The sequence below is a fragment of the Perognathus longimembris genome, chromosome 10 (genome assembly GCF_023159225.1).
Source record: "Perognathus longimembris pacificus isolate PPM17 chromosome 10, ASM2315922v1, whole genome shotgun sequence".
NCBI classification, from domain to species: domain Eukaryota; kingdom Metazoa; phylum Chordata; class Mammalia; order Rodentia; family Heteromyidae; genus Perognathus; species Perognathus longimembris.
The window spans coordinates 39,405,850-39,420,646 of record NC_063170.1 but is presented as its reverse complement, the minus strand read 5'-3'; the positions used below and the strand labels follow the sequence as shown (position 1 = coordinate 39,420,646).

Sequence of the window (14,797 nt, the reverse complement as noted above, 5' to 3'; positions counted from 1 at the left end):
TCTTCTGCGTTTTGGACATTATCTCCTTGTCTCCCCTTCTCTCCACTCCCATGCCGCAATCACACTGGCACTGTTTCTTACACTCATTTAGGCCTTTGCACTGAACTGTTCCCTACTGTGCAGCAACACCTCCCCCAGCCCCAATCCTCTTCCTGATGTAGGGCTTTGCCCACCTCAGAAAGGCCGATCTTCACTGCATCCCTACTTTTCTCCCTCGTCACTATCCTGCTGTCTTCATGGCATTCATTGCCAACTGAAGTTACATTATCACTCTGTGTATCCATCATGTTTCTCCAACTTTCCCACTAAAATTTAAGACCTGGGATCAGATACTTGTCATTTCACCACTTCATGGCACCTAACAATGCCCATTATAGAAAAGATACTTTTTAAAATATTCATTTTATATATCATTAAATTTTTTCCCATATCTTTTCTTCTCTAAAGGAAATGCATTATACCTTTTGTGTTCTTATTTTATTCTATTTAAGGCTTGCTTTTCCCATATTTTCTTCTGTAAAAAGGTTGGTTCTGTCTTGAATATTTCCTTATAAGCACATTAGAATTTATACAAAATGTCCTTGGAAGATTGGAAGGAAGATGTTTTACCATCTCCTTTGCAATTTCAAAGCTTAAAACTGAAATGGAGCCAAACTAAATGTAATTTGTGAAATACAAGACATCGCAAGTCAATGTACAGAGCTAATGGATAGCATTGGAGAAACTGGCAAATCTTTGAAAAAATATCAACTTACAACTTCACCACCTATCAAAATAAACTCAAAGTAAACTCAAACAGGCAAACACAAGTGCCTGTCTAACTCATAGGTTCTTGAAAACTCTCTATCCTTAAAAGTAATGGAGGAAATTACAGATTAAACAACCAAAACTGGTAGATTTTAGTGTAGAACAAACATTTCAAGTAAATAGATCCAAACTAACTTGAATCAAAAGACAAACAGAAAAATTTAGGAAGTTCCTATTTTCAATGGCTGTAACTGACAAAGCATAAAATCATGAAAGTATAAAAACCACAAGCACTTCCATAAGAAACACAGGATCCTGTCTTACCAGCCATTCCGTCTCCTGCCACACTTTGTTGGATCCTTTTTTCCTTCTAAAGTTTAAAATATCCCTTTTCTGTCTTTACTGATCCCTAGAGAACTAAGCATACTTCATGGCTTTACATTCCTTCAGTAGCTGAAGATCCTTAAATGATGTCTTCAATTTTATCCCTTACCTTGAACTCTAAACTTAAATACTCTGCTACTTATTCATTCCTGTTGGCTATTCAATATACAATCTCAAATTTAATACTTCTCACACCAAACTCATTGGTTATTTATTATTTTTAAATGGTTATACTAATGATTTTCAGTTTAGCACATCAAGTTATGACATAAATGCATCTTGATCAGTATCTCCCTGGCTTTACATTCCATCCTTGGCTGAAGAGTCATCAGTCTTCAATTTTGCCCCCCTTTGAACTCTTGACTTATATATCCTCCTTCTATTCAATATACAATTTCAAATTTAATACTATTCACACTGAACTATTTGATCATTTGTATTAGTTTTAAATGATTATACAGATGGTTTCAGTTCAACATGCTAATTTATGAGTTAAATGCATCTTAATCAGTGTCACCCTGCCATCATTCTTACCCCATCTATCCTAACCCACCCAAGTCAGACGGGACTCTCGATTTGACCAACAAACTAATAAGGGTATCATTCCACCAGTGTTTGTCTATCATAGTAAACAGCACTACCCAATTAACAACTTAAAGTTGTCATTTACACCTCATAGGTCCAAAGATATTTTGTGAAGATATCTTTATGCTATTTGTTCTTGTCTGTTAGTAGGTTTTCTCCCTAAACATTTAGAAACTGAATTACTCTATTATTGTACAGTTATAGGGTTAATTTGATAAGAAATATAAAACCATTTTATAGGGAAATTGCATCTTTTCCATTCACATAGGAGAGTTCCAATAACTGCACATCCTTGCTAACTTTTGGTATTGTCAGTCTTTTTATTGTATCCATTCTAGTTGTTATGAAATGGCATCTCATTATGGTTTATACATTTTCCTAGTTATTAATGATGTTGAACATCTTGTCACAGAAAATTGATCTCCTCCTTAAAGTGTTCAACCTACTTTTAAATGGGTTATCTTTTCCTTTCAGTGAAAGTGGTAGGAAACTTTATTAAGAAAAGGAATATATTTTCAATAGATTGAACAGGGCCCATATTTATGGTGAGAAAAACTTGTCCTTTCCATGACTTGTAGGAATTCTTCATATAATGTCAATGGGAATCTTTGTCAGTAACTAATATATACTGTGCATATCACGCCCCAGTGTGTGGTCTGCCTAATCATTTTCTTAGTGATGTTTTTCAATGAGCCTAATAGTAATAATTTTGAAGTTCATTTTATCTGGGGGGTTTTTAGTGCTGTTTGTTTCATGTGTAAGAAATCAATTCCCAGCCTTCGTCTCTATTGTGGGGACTCAATACTGTCAGTCAGGTTCAGTGATTTACCAGAACTCAGAGAAGCGGTTGTAATTATGATTGCAGTCTACGATAGCAAAGGATACAAATTAAAATCAGGACACATACACACAACAGCAACAAAAAAGGATTTTGAAACTTTAAAAAATGAGCATTAACTTTCAGTTGTTCTCTCCTAGGGGAGTGCTTAATTTTCCTCCAACAGTATGTGCTTAGAATATGCTCCCCAACCTTTGATCTCTTCCAAAATTTTTTGGGGGACTCAGTCATGTAGCCATTGATTGCCTTTGTGACTAACCTTAGTTACTCAGTCTCCACCCTTCCCGAGGTGGGTGAACAAAAAACAGGCTTTTGCCATAAATCTTGTCATTACATAAATTATGTGGTGAAGCCCAAAGGCTAGTCAGGGACACCCTTATCAAGCAAGAGGTTTCAATATTACCTTCCAGAATTCAGTTAGATACCATCTTCAACACACTTGAAATATAAATGTTTATAGCAGTCCAGCACTGCTGAGATCTTTACCTCAAAGATAATCTATATTCTTCTAGAAGCTATGTGGTACTAGCATTTATATTTAAATCTGTGCTCTACCTTAGATTATTTTTTGTTTGTGGAGTGATGGGGAGGTTCATACTTTTCTATTTAGATATCCAGCTGTTGAGCACCATTTGTTAAAAAAATCCTTTCTTTTCCAATTGAAACGAACTGAATTCTTGGTTGAAAATCAGTTGACTTTATATGTATTAGTCCATTTCTGGAGTACTTATCTTTTTTTTTTAATATAGCTTTCTAACAAGTCTTAGGTATAACCACATAATCCCTTTTCATTCTTTCTTATTGTTTTGTATATTCTAAGTCCTTTTCATTTTCAGATAAAGTTTTTAACCAACTTGTCAATTTGACCCCCCCCCCCAATAAAGTATGGGATACAGACTAGCTTAATATTAGTTATCTAATACATGATCGTAGATTGTCTCATCACTTATGTATATCCTAAATGTCTGAGGTTTTTAGTGTTGTTTAGGTCATATACTTTTTAAATAAGAGAAAATAAAATCTTCCATTCTTTACATTTAGCCTGTTCCTGTGCCTGCATTTTCAAAATATATTACCTTTTGTGGACTCATATATTTCTTTTTATTTCATAGGCTTCAGTACTACTACCAAACAAGCCCTAACAGTTACTTCTTGATGCCTGCATATTTGCATCTGTTTTTAATTGGGGAGGTGAAAAGGGGAAAATTCTCCAACATGTGAGCATCTCTTCTATTTTGATGTGCTTTCCTAATGACTCTGTTAGGGTGTACCATGGTGACTTACTGGAATGGTTCATGTGTCTCAGGATCATAAGAACAGAAAAAAAAAATACCACTCAAGAAATTGAAGCTTCAGTATTTATTCCTATAGACATGTCTTAAGGAGTTTAATGATTTTGTGTGCTATGATTAGTATAATTGCTTATTACTTATTATTGTTAGTTTAATATTGTAAGTTGTGTTCAAACCCAATTAGTTAAGTTCCACAGGGTAGCTGATACCTACTCATTAATTAGTGCCAACCTTCTATGATAATGAGCACTACTTTCATTTTGTATCTCATTGAAAAAAAATTTAACTTGCCATAACATAGAAGAATTGTATTCTTTATAACTGGAAGAAATGTTTCCTTTGCAACTGAATAAGTAATAACAAGCTAACACTCATCATTTGGTTTTAATAATAGCCCATAAAATCTAGAGTTCCTTGAGACATGGAAATGAGATCATTTTCCAAGATAAAAAAAACTTATATTATGGCAAACAATTTTTTTTTGTCTTTTTGAACTGATTTTAATGAGAGGGTTAGCTTGTCTGAAATCAGAATGGCTACCTCTGCCATTCTGGTAGATGCGTTTGCTTGGAAGATCTTACTCCATCCTTTCACTAGGAGCCTGTTTTTGTCCTTTGCTGTAAGATGGGTCTCTTGAAGACAATAGATGGATGGGTCTTGTTTTCAGATCCACTCTGCCGTTCTTTTTCTCTTGATCAGAGAGTTAAGTCCATTGATGTTTATAGTTACTATGGATCGGTGTTGTTTTGTTCCCTTCCATTTTCCTATTAACCTGTGCTTTGCTTCTTTCCTTTCTTTCTTGTGTTTATTAAGAAGCTTTCTTATTGGCTTCTGACTATTGGGGTTCATTGATCTTGGCTTTCTGGTAGGTGACGTTCTCCCTTAGAATTCTCTGTAGGGCTGGCTTTTTGTTCATATATTTTTTAAATTTTTCTTTGCTGTGGAAGGTTTTGGTTTCTTGAAAGTAAATTCTAATTTTGCTGGGTATCTAAGTCTGGGTTGGCAGTTGTTGGCCTTCAAGAGTTGGATGGTGTTCGTCCAGGTTCTTTGTGCACTGAAAGTTTGTGTGGAGAGACCTGCTGTAATTTTGATCTCTTTTCTGTTGTAGTATAGTTGTTTCTTTGTTTTGACTGCATTCGGGGTATGTTCCTTGTTGTTAAGATCTGAAGCCTTAACTATAATGTGTCTGGGGGTGTTTCTTCTAGGGTCTGGTTTGCTAGGTGTTCTATATGCTTCTGTTATTTGGTTTTTTTCCCTTTTGAGATCGGGGAAATTCTCTGTAATAATTCTGTTGAATATGTGTTGTATACCTCTGCTCTTGATACTCCTCTCCATCTATTCCGATTATACACAGATTATATCTCTTCGCTTTGTCCTCTCTCCTCGTTCATGAAGATTGACAGTTTCTTGGAGTGTGGTAATCTACTGATCCTTATCAGCTGAGTTGTCTTCCAAAAATGAGATTCTAGATTCCATATGATCAATCCTTTGAAAAGTAGCTTCCAGTGTAGTTTTGCATTGTGGAAAGTGACCTGTTTATGGTTGCTAGATCAGCTCTCAATGTGATCATTTCTTCTTTTAATGAGTTGAATTTTTATTCTATTTTTCATGCATTTCAGTTCTCAGGATGTTAAGATTGTCTTTAAATGAGAAGTGGACTGTATCTATTTTTACTTCCATTCTTTCCATTTCTTTCTTCACTTGTTGAAGTTCCCTTGAGAATTCCTTTCTGTTTTCCTGAAATTGTTTTTGGAATTCAATCTTGATGCTTTCGGTCATTTCTGCTATCATAGCCTAAAGTGCTTTTTTTTTTTTTTTTTTTTGGCCAGTCCTGGGCTTGAACTCAGGGCCTGAGCACTGTCCCTGGCTTCTTTTTGCTCAAGGCTAGCACTCTGCCACTTGAGCCACAGCGCCACTTCTGGCCATTTTCTGTATATGTGGTGCTGGGGAATTGAACCCAGGGCCTCATGTATACGAGGCAAGCACTCTTGCCACTAGGCCATATCCCCAGCCCTAAAGTGCTTTTTTATTCTTCATCTCCTCATTGGTTGTACTGGTTTTTGGAGCTGGCAAGTTGGCTTGACCTTTCATAAAATTTGTAATATTTCTTTGTGATTTAGGCATTGGTCCTGGAGTCTGCATGTGTCCCTCGGTGCTGTGAGATCTCTCCGGGGCAGGGTGTAGCTGCAGCATCTGCGGTGCCCAGCTTTCTTGCTGCTGTCTGGTCCCAGCCCTTTCAGTCCCTTCTGTGCCACAGTCTGGCTCAGTCCAGTCTGCGAGTGGTCTGGGTCCTGTGGAGCTCTTGCTGTCTGGTCTCTGCACTTGGGGCAGGACTTTTCTGCTGTAGCGTCTGCGCTGGCTCTCTATGGCAAACAAATATGAAGCTTGATGTGGTGACATAATATTGTAATCTCAACACCCAGAAAGAAACAGGCTGAGATAGAAAAATCACAAAATTGAGGCAAGCCTAAGCTATGTAGAGAACTGCTTGCTGGAAAAAAAAAGGTATAAGTGTCTTTCGTTGAAGTAAATTTAATACATCCAATTTCAAAATTACAGAACTAAAAAAAACTGAAAAATACATATTTTAGAATTCAAAGCTTTCAATTTATGAATTTTAAGAATATTAACTACGAGCTTAGATGTTAGAATTATCTTAAACAATAACATAAATATTAACCTCGAAGCTAGAATCAGCTTAAGTAATATTATGTTACAACTTGTTACAACTGTTTTAAGTTTCCAAATAGGAAATACATAAATATGAACCGTAATTCACTGAGAAGATTATTTACAGATTAGTGCAAAGAGGATATTGTTTTGTTTCAAAACCAAAGTTGTATGACATGTCTGGTTGGCTTTTTTTGGCGAGGGTGGAGCATATTTTGCCAAGTACTGTATTCTTTACACTTAAGAAACTGAGGGCCTCACGCTTGCTAGGCAGGTGCTCTACCACTTGAGCCATAGCCACACTCAGTTTTAGTGAAATGTACTAGCTACATCGATTTCCAAATAATTAGGTACAGTAGTTATATAAACCAAGTTAGAGTCTAATTTGTAGTTTTCAGTCCTTGGGGGTGGGGGAACAATATTTCTCACTGCTATCTAATATTTCTATGTTTATTCAATAAAACAGGGAATATATTTAAACAAATAAACCTAGCCGTTTGAAATTTAAAATATATCTAAATGTATTTGTCAATAGTTGACACAAGAACTGAGGAAAAAAATCTGTAATCATTTGTGAACGTAGCTTTAAATACTTTTATTGGAAAGGAGAGAGAATGAAGAAGAGGTGAGTTGACTAAATGCATGAACCAAGCACCCAACCTCAGAAAACACAAGGAAAGAAATAGTAAGAAAAATATAAATCAAAACAAAATGAAATAATTTAAAATTATTAAAAACTTATTATTTGACAGAAGTATAGACAAACATCTAACAGTTCTTTTACATAAAGTAGAAATAAGCTAATTTAGATACGTAATACCATATTTAAATATAAATGCATAGATAGAACAGAGATAAATAGGATAATGTAAAGATTTGAATACCAAGAGAGGAAATGTTGTGGGGAGTTTTTATAAGGGAGAGAGTGGGGTTTTTAAGCTTCAGAAAGGTTTTAGTAGCTGGATGAAAAGAGGCCATGAGGCTGGCACTTCTGAGGTCCAAGAGACCAAGAGTTCTTTCAGAATGCGGAGCTGAAGGCAAGGCTCCAGAAGATTCTCGAACTAATCTCGTTCAGAAACTGAACAAAAGGGGCTCAGCTATGGGGCTGGGGATATGGCCTAGTGGCAAGAGAGCCTGCCTCGTATACATGAGGCCCTGGGTTCGATTCCCCAGCACCACATATACAGAAAACGGCCAGAAGTGGCGCTGTGGCTCAAGTGGCAGAGTGCTAGCCTTGAGCAAAAGGAAGCCAGGGACAGTGCTGAGGCCCTGAGTCCAAGGCCCAGGACTGGCCAAAAAAAAAAAAAAAAAAGGGGGCTCAGCTATGAAGTCAAGTCATTGTTGGGTTGTTTGGGAAAGATTCTTTGGATCTTCAGAAAAGCCCCTGTTTCTGCTGACTGTACCTGCTAAACTAGGTGGTGCTAAAAGTAAGTTCTTGGCACAATTTGAAAATATTTCAGATATGGTACTATTTTTAGTAACAGTACATAGAGAGTAAATGCTGAAAGACTTTGATTACACAGAAATACACATTAGATTTGATCTTCAATGTCTTAACTCTCAGTTCTTCTTGCTATTAATTTCCACAGTTTCACTCCGTCTGTAATCACTGCCGCCTATCAGATCTGACAACTGCATTCATTTCCTCATGACTTACAGCACATGTCAGAACCACTGTTACCTATTGGAAGCAGTATACTATTTCTTGTGAAGAATTCTGCTACTTGTATTTCACATCTAAATTAGATAACGTTGATATAGAAACTATCATGCCTGAAAGAAACAAGCAGAACAATGGACACCATCTTTTCCCTAGAAGTGCACAACTTACAATTGTTTATGTACGGAACATACTGTCACCTTTAATAATTGTTTTGAAAGGAAAATAACTTTCTAGAATCTCTGGGTAATGGGTAAGAAGGAAAGTGTTTGTTTTTTTTTTCTTAATGTTCAAAAAGGAAAACAGTGCTCATCTCTTTTTTAAGTGCTATTCAGATGAAAAATTGCTTGGCATGAGATTGATCTATATATTTTTCATGGTTATTAGTAATGAAGATGCATTAACCATATTCTCTTGATAATACTTTAGCTGTTTCTTAGTACTTTTATCAACATGGAAATTGTACAACTGGCAATATGGGAATTTAAATAGTACATTTTTGTTTATAAAAAAGAGGTAACAACATTTTAACTTCTTCATAGCTTTGAGTTATGAATCTTGATTTGCAAACAAGCAAAACTAAAATGCAACCAATCTTCAGTATCATGATAGCTTTTCTTTCTGCAGCTACTCACAATAAACGGGAATCCATATAGACTGCTGAGCAAAATGTAATGCCAGAGGTGAATGTCTGGTTAATCTAGAATTTATGAGTTCTTTTCATTCCGTTCATTCCGTGTATTGAGAGCCAATCTTCTTTGTTGCTAACCTGTAGTATCTACAAATGGACAACACTCTACCTCATTAGCCAGTAACTGAAAGCCAGCAAGGTGGGTCATACCTCTCTATACCTTTATCTCCACATTTTCATAATTTTGGAAATGAATCCTTTAAAGATGAAACTTTGATATGAAAAGAACCCTTTGAATTCTTTTCAGAGTTTATTGACTTATGAACGAATAGATCTTTCTTTTATAAAGCTATATACCAGCTATTAAATTTGAATTGTTCTTTCTCAAAGTAATGTAAGTGCTCCTGTACCTAGCTAATAACATTAGGTAGTACCATTAGAGAAAACTAAAATGAAGAGATATAATGTTCTCTTTTTTATTATAAGTCTTGGAATGCTTCTGTTTTATTTAGACTGATATCTAATAGTGCCAAGGATATAGCTGTCATATAATAACTAGAATTGCCACATAAGTGCTGCCAGATGGATCTAAGAGAGGGAAATGGTATTTTTTAAAATTCACCTTACCTAAAATCATATAGAATCTTCCTCATTTTTAGAAAGATAAGTTTTGATTAGTGATTTGAGAAGTGAAAATATAAATTTTAGTACTCTCATCGAGAGAGTGGCTCCTGCAACTAATTGGTAAGTATCATTGTCTTCATGATAATAATCCTGCAAGACATCACCAAGGAAGTAATTGTTCATTTAAAAAGTATTTGGTGCCCTATAGTTTCCAGATTCAGTTGCCAGCAAACCATAGAAAGGGGGCGGGGGACAGGAAGCTGATAGTTGATAGCTACTGTATGGTAGAGTAAAACAAGAAATGACCCTTTGATCTATAATGCACAAATCTTTGGTGGCCTAGAATGCTTTTAGGGCAGTAGCAAAGAAGCTACAACCAGGGCTTAGTAGACCAAAAACTGAAGAAGCAGAACTACTCTAGGTTTTGAATTAAAAAAAAAAAATCTAAGTAGAGGGGTTGGAGAAATGGCTCAGTTGGTATAGCACTAGCCAATGAATGAGAGCAGCAGGTACCAATCCTGGTCTCATTATTGAAGGGAGGGAGGGAAGAAGAAAGGGAGGAAGAAGAAAATTCTGAATAAGGAAAGTAATAGGAATGGTAATTGGATAGGAATGAAGGCTCAGAGAATCAACTAGCATGAACCCATACCTACTCACTACAGTTATATGGGAATGGAAATGATAAAGTAGAAGAAAATGTCAGCGCAGGAATGGAGCTCAGTAGCCACAATTTCAAAGGATGAGCTGAGCTGGAATTCCAACCCCAGATGAAGAGACTGATCATGGCTAGGAGTAAGAATCTTTCTTCCATTGAGACAGGGCAAAAGACTTAGACTGTAGGTCATATAACTACCATTTATTACAGATATTTTAAAGCGCCTACAATGTGCTGAAGTAGTGACAGTACACCAGAATTAACCAGAGACAAAAATCCTTGTCATGAAACTGCAAAATATATATGTCAGATGATGAAAATGGCTCTGAAAGAATTAACCTGGGAGGCGGGGCAGAAGAACGTGGAGTGCGGGAATAGAGGTGACGGTTGATTGCAAATTTATTAAATTGAGCACTTAATATAACTCTTAGGAACTTACTTGATAGCTCTAAAAATATATTTATTTTTAAAATCTGAAAATTTGCACCTATTACTCGTAGGAAATTTATTCTTAGCCTCATTTCAGAGGTCCCTCCTCTTATGTCTCCAGATTGATTCACCCCTGTACCTCTCACGCTTATAAAGTAGATTTTTTTTCAACAAACACTTATTTATGTGACTTGGATATGAAGTATCCTACAGGAAAAAAAAAAAAAAAACACTTGTTAAAAATCTTGGTTTCCACCTCCTTGAAAGGTGATTGTATTATAAGGACTCTGACCTAATCAATGGGTTCACCCCCTATGGATTCATAACATGATGGCATTATTGAGAGGTAGTAGAAAACCGGAAGTGGGACCTGGTTAGAGGAAGTAGGTCACTAGAGAAATGTCCTAGAAGGATATATCTTGCTATGGCCCCTTCCCATCTTGGTCACTCTACTTCCTGGCTACCATAGAGTAAGTAGCTCTGCTCTGTCATATTCTTCCCACCACGATACTTCAGCCTTACTTAGGCCTGCTGCAGAAGAGCAACAAACTATGAGCCAAAATAAATCCTCTTTAAGTGATGATGTCATCAGGTATTTCGTCAAAGCATGGAAAGGCTAACACAGTATATTTTTTTCAGTACTATACAACAATGTTGCTCTGTGGTATTTGTATCCTCAGAACCAAGCACCATTATCAATGAGTGAGTGAATGAAGGAAGTAATGAATAAATGCCGGCTGTTTTCCTTTAGTATATCTTTAAGAATCTCATTATTATTCTGTGATTACATTACTTTTTTCTTACTTCACAAAGCAGACATTGTAAATGATTTTTTTTCAAGGCACAGCAAGGTACGTTTTCTTAGCAGTTGAGTATGTCAAATAGTATCCTCTGATTTAAACAATGTCTCTCCATTCCATTTTGTTGTTGTTATTTATTTTACAGGAGCAATGCCAAAGGCGCTCCTCTGAATATAAATAAGGTCTCCAATAGCCTGATTAACTTTGGAAGAAAGTTGATTTCTCCAGCAATGGCTCCTGGAAGTTCTGGTGGTCCTGGGCCTGGCCCTGGGGGCAGCAGTGGCAGTTCTTCCTCTGCTGTGAACACCAACAGGACCTCCACAGAAGCAGTAAAACATCATTTGCAGCAGCAGCAGCAGCAGCAGCAGCAGCAGCAGCAGCAGCGGCTAATGAAATCAGAGAGCATGCCAGTGCAGTTGAATAAAGGTAGGAAAGAGCGCCGGGAAATTTAAAGAACATGGAGCACAGTCTAGGATTCCCTCCCTGGACTCTATAAAGAGCCAACCTCACAGAAATCAAAATTAATAAAAACTTAATTTTTTATCCTTTTTAAGTTGAAAATTCAGATACTGTATTCTTATTTAAGAATATTTTCTGAATTAATTTGTAGAATTTTTTTTTAGCATGTGTATTCTAAAATGCTTGCATTTTTTCCTATGGATATTCATACTGTACAATGGTGTGACCACTCACAGCAGAACTTGACATCAGTTGGTTGTGTTCTCTTTGATTTCACATCCTGACATGTCTGTGGGACTACTGCTGCTTTTCTGAAATGGAAAGCTGTAACCTCATGGCCTTTCCTCATTATGGTGTTCAGCAGTGCCTCAGATGGCTCAGAGGAAGTACGCACTGAGCTTGTGGTCTTTCATTCAGCTGCTCTACCTCTAAGGAATGCTACAAAGATCTCAAGTATAACCAAAGTAAGCTTTTGAGCCTGTGCACTAAAAGTTGTCACATAGAATATAAGAACAAAGGAAACCTCGGAGGTGACCTAACCCACATCTCTGGTGAGGGCAGGTGCTGCTCTGGTTGGGCTCTTGCTCTTCTCCATGCCAGGAAGCCCTGTTCTGTTTCAGGCCTTCTCAGTGCTCCTCTCCCTCATGGACCCATCCTATAACACAGCTTAGACTCTTACCTAGATCCTTACATTCTTATTTCCAATTGAACGTTCTGTGAATAGAATTTATTTCCACACTTACTTTTAATAGTTACACATATATGTTGCTGTAAACATCCCACCCACAATTTAAAAAGTTTTACATACTGACATTTAAATTAAAGCATTAAATGGACATTATTGCCTGATGATGCAATTTAATGAGCACAGTATATGTGTACATGCATGTATGTCTATTTCTGCATTGCTTATGTCATGTTATCTTTCCTTCTTATATTTGCTATAGTTCCTGTATTTCTTTGTCCGTATGAAATAATAGACAGCATATGATTAGTATTTAAATTTTTATTAGAATATTCAATATACCTTACATGAGCATATCTCTTTCAAAATTACTTTCTTCTTAATGTAGAGCTGTCACACATGATTTAAAGAAAAAGAGACTTCAAATTATTAACATGTTGAAAATGTATTTTAATACCAGGAGGCATGCCCACTTCCAGAAAGAAATGAATGTTATTTTGTATATTTCCTAATTGTACTTTTTTATTGTTCTAAACAAATATGATTTCAATATTGCTTTGATAACAAGCTTTAGTCAGTTGTAATTCTAACTGATGGCAGGCAAATGAGTCAGAGAATCTCCTTAATGCTGTAGCTTAAATTTTCTGAGGAACCAAGCCAAATGACTACAGAAATATAAAGTTGTGTCTCTAAGGAAATGCCAAGTATTAATATCACAGTAAGTGAGAAAGGAAATGCATAGAGACGGAACAATTGATGAAAACTAAGTCCCCAGTCGTAAGGAGACAACAGAGCACTTAGGCATTTGGAACATGAGCATCACTGGGGCATTTTTAACTGATCCCTACCCTGAAAGAAATTGGCCTTGTTTTGCACATCTCCTATGTTTCTATTCTAATTCATTTTCTCATGTTAGTCCACTGAAAAAAACTTCTCTATCTTCATATTAAAGGTAAATATTACTGCTTATGTTCCTCCCTGCATAAAGGTTTACATGAAATAAGGGGCAAAAGAGTAGTTGACAGATATAGAAAAGAGTGTACTTTATTTTATTCCTCTATCTACCAGCTGATACACTCTTAGAGAAGAAGTTCACTTACCCTGACAAAAGAGGTTTAGACTCCCCATAGTCTTCTGGCCCTAAATCAATGGTTCTTTTAGTGAAAAAGACATTCGTTAATTTTCCAATGTACATATTGGTCCCCCCAGTACTGGTGCTTGAACTCAGAGCCTCAAGCTCTTGCTTGGCTTTTTCACTCACGACAGTTATCACTCTACCCCTTGAGCCATACCTGCAGCTCCAGCTTTTAGCTAGAATTCATTGGATGTAAGAGTAATACAGATTTGCCTGGATGATGTTGAACCAAGATCACAGCCTCCTGTGCACCAAGAATTATAAATATGAGACACTAGTACCTGTTCCTCTTTTGTTTGTTTTTTGTGGGGTTTGTTTTTTTTTGATGGTACTATAGTTTGAACAAAGACCTTTGAGCTTGCTTGCTGGGATACTTAAGCCACTAGGCCTGCAACCCTACTTTCTCTTTCCCAGATTTTTCTGCTATAGCTGAGATCTCAGCCTTCTTAGTAGCTAGGATTATAGGCATTACACACCAGCTCCACACTGATTCTTGATACTAACATTTCCCACGAGTATTCTTCCATGCCAACTAACTGACAGATATGTAGGCCTGGCATGTAAGATCAGTGAACATGGTGGCCTCTCGGGGGCCTGATGATTTCGAAGTATTTGTGTAGTCATGTACTAGTGCCTTAAAGGATTGATAATGCATTAGTCTCTTTCCTGTGCTGTCCTAGAAAGTTTGTATGCTGTTTGATAAGATGGTTGTAAAAATGAAAGTCCTATGGCTTCCATGGATTATTGATATTTGTATTGACAAGGTAGAAGTTGTGTTTCTAACCTGAATTTATGCATTTTTATGTATAATGAATGGTGTAGCTTGTGTACTTGTTGGAGTGGGATAGAGAGGAAAGAAGAGGCAACACCAATCTTTGTGGTGGCTCTTAAAGTGAGTTTTTTAGTCAATTGCAGTGGTTCATGGCTATAATCCCCGATACTCAAGACATGGTAACCTAGTGAATTGTGCTTTGAGGCAAGCCTAGACAAAATGTTAACAAGACTTCATCTGAACAAGCAAGCTGGGCATGATGGAGCACCTCTGTAATCCCAGCTATGTGGAAAGTATAGGTAGGAGGATCATAGTCCTAGGCCAGCATGTGAGAAAACAACTAAAATAGAAATGGCTGGCCCTCTAACACATGGCTTAAGTGAAAGAGTATCTAACTAGCAAATGCAAGGCCCTGAGTTCAAGTCCCAGTA

At 36.7% G+C, this 14,797-nt stretch overlaps 1 protein-coding gene across 5 annotated transcripts in view; it reads left to right on the top strand.

The window, feature by feature from the left end:
* The window catches only part of Tbc1d5 (TBC1 domain family member 5), a 482,236-nt gene that overhangs the window by 421,766 nt on the left and 45,673 nt on the right, over positions 1 to 14,797 (top strand). For all 5 annotated transcript variants that reach the window (XM_048355931.1, XM_048355930.1, XM_048355929.1 and 2 more), the window contains one exon: positions 11,461 to 11,741. In XM_048355931.1, the coding sequence (XP_048211888.1) occupies positions 11,461 to 11,741 (281 nt within the window). The remainder of the gene's footprint in view (positions 1 to 11,460; positions 11,742 to 14,797) is intronic.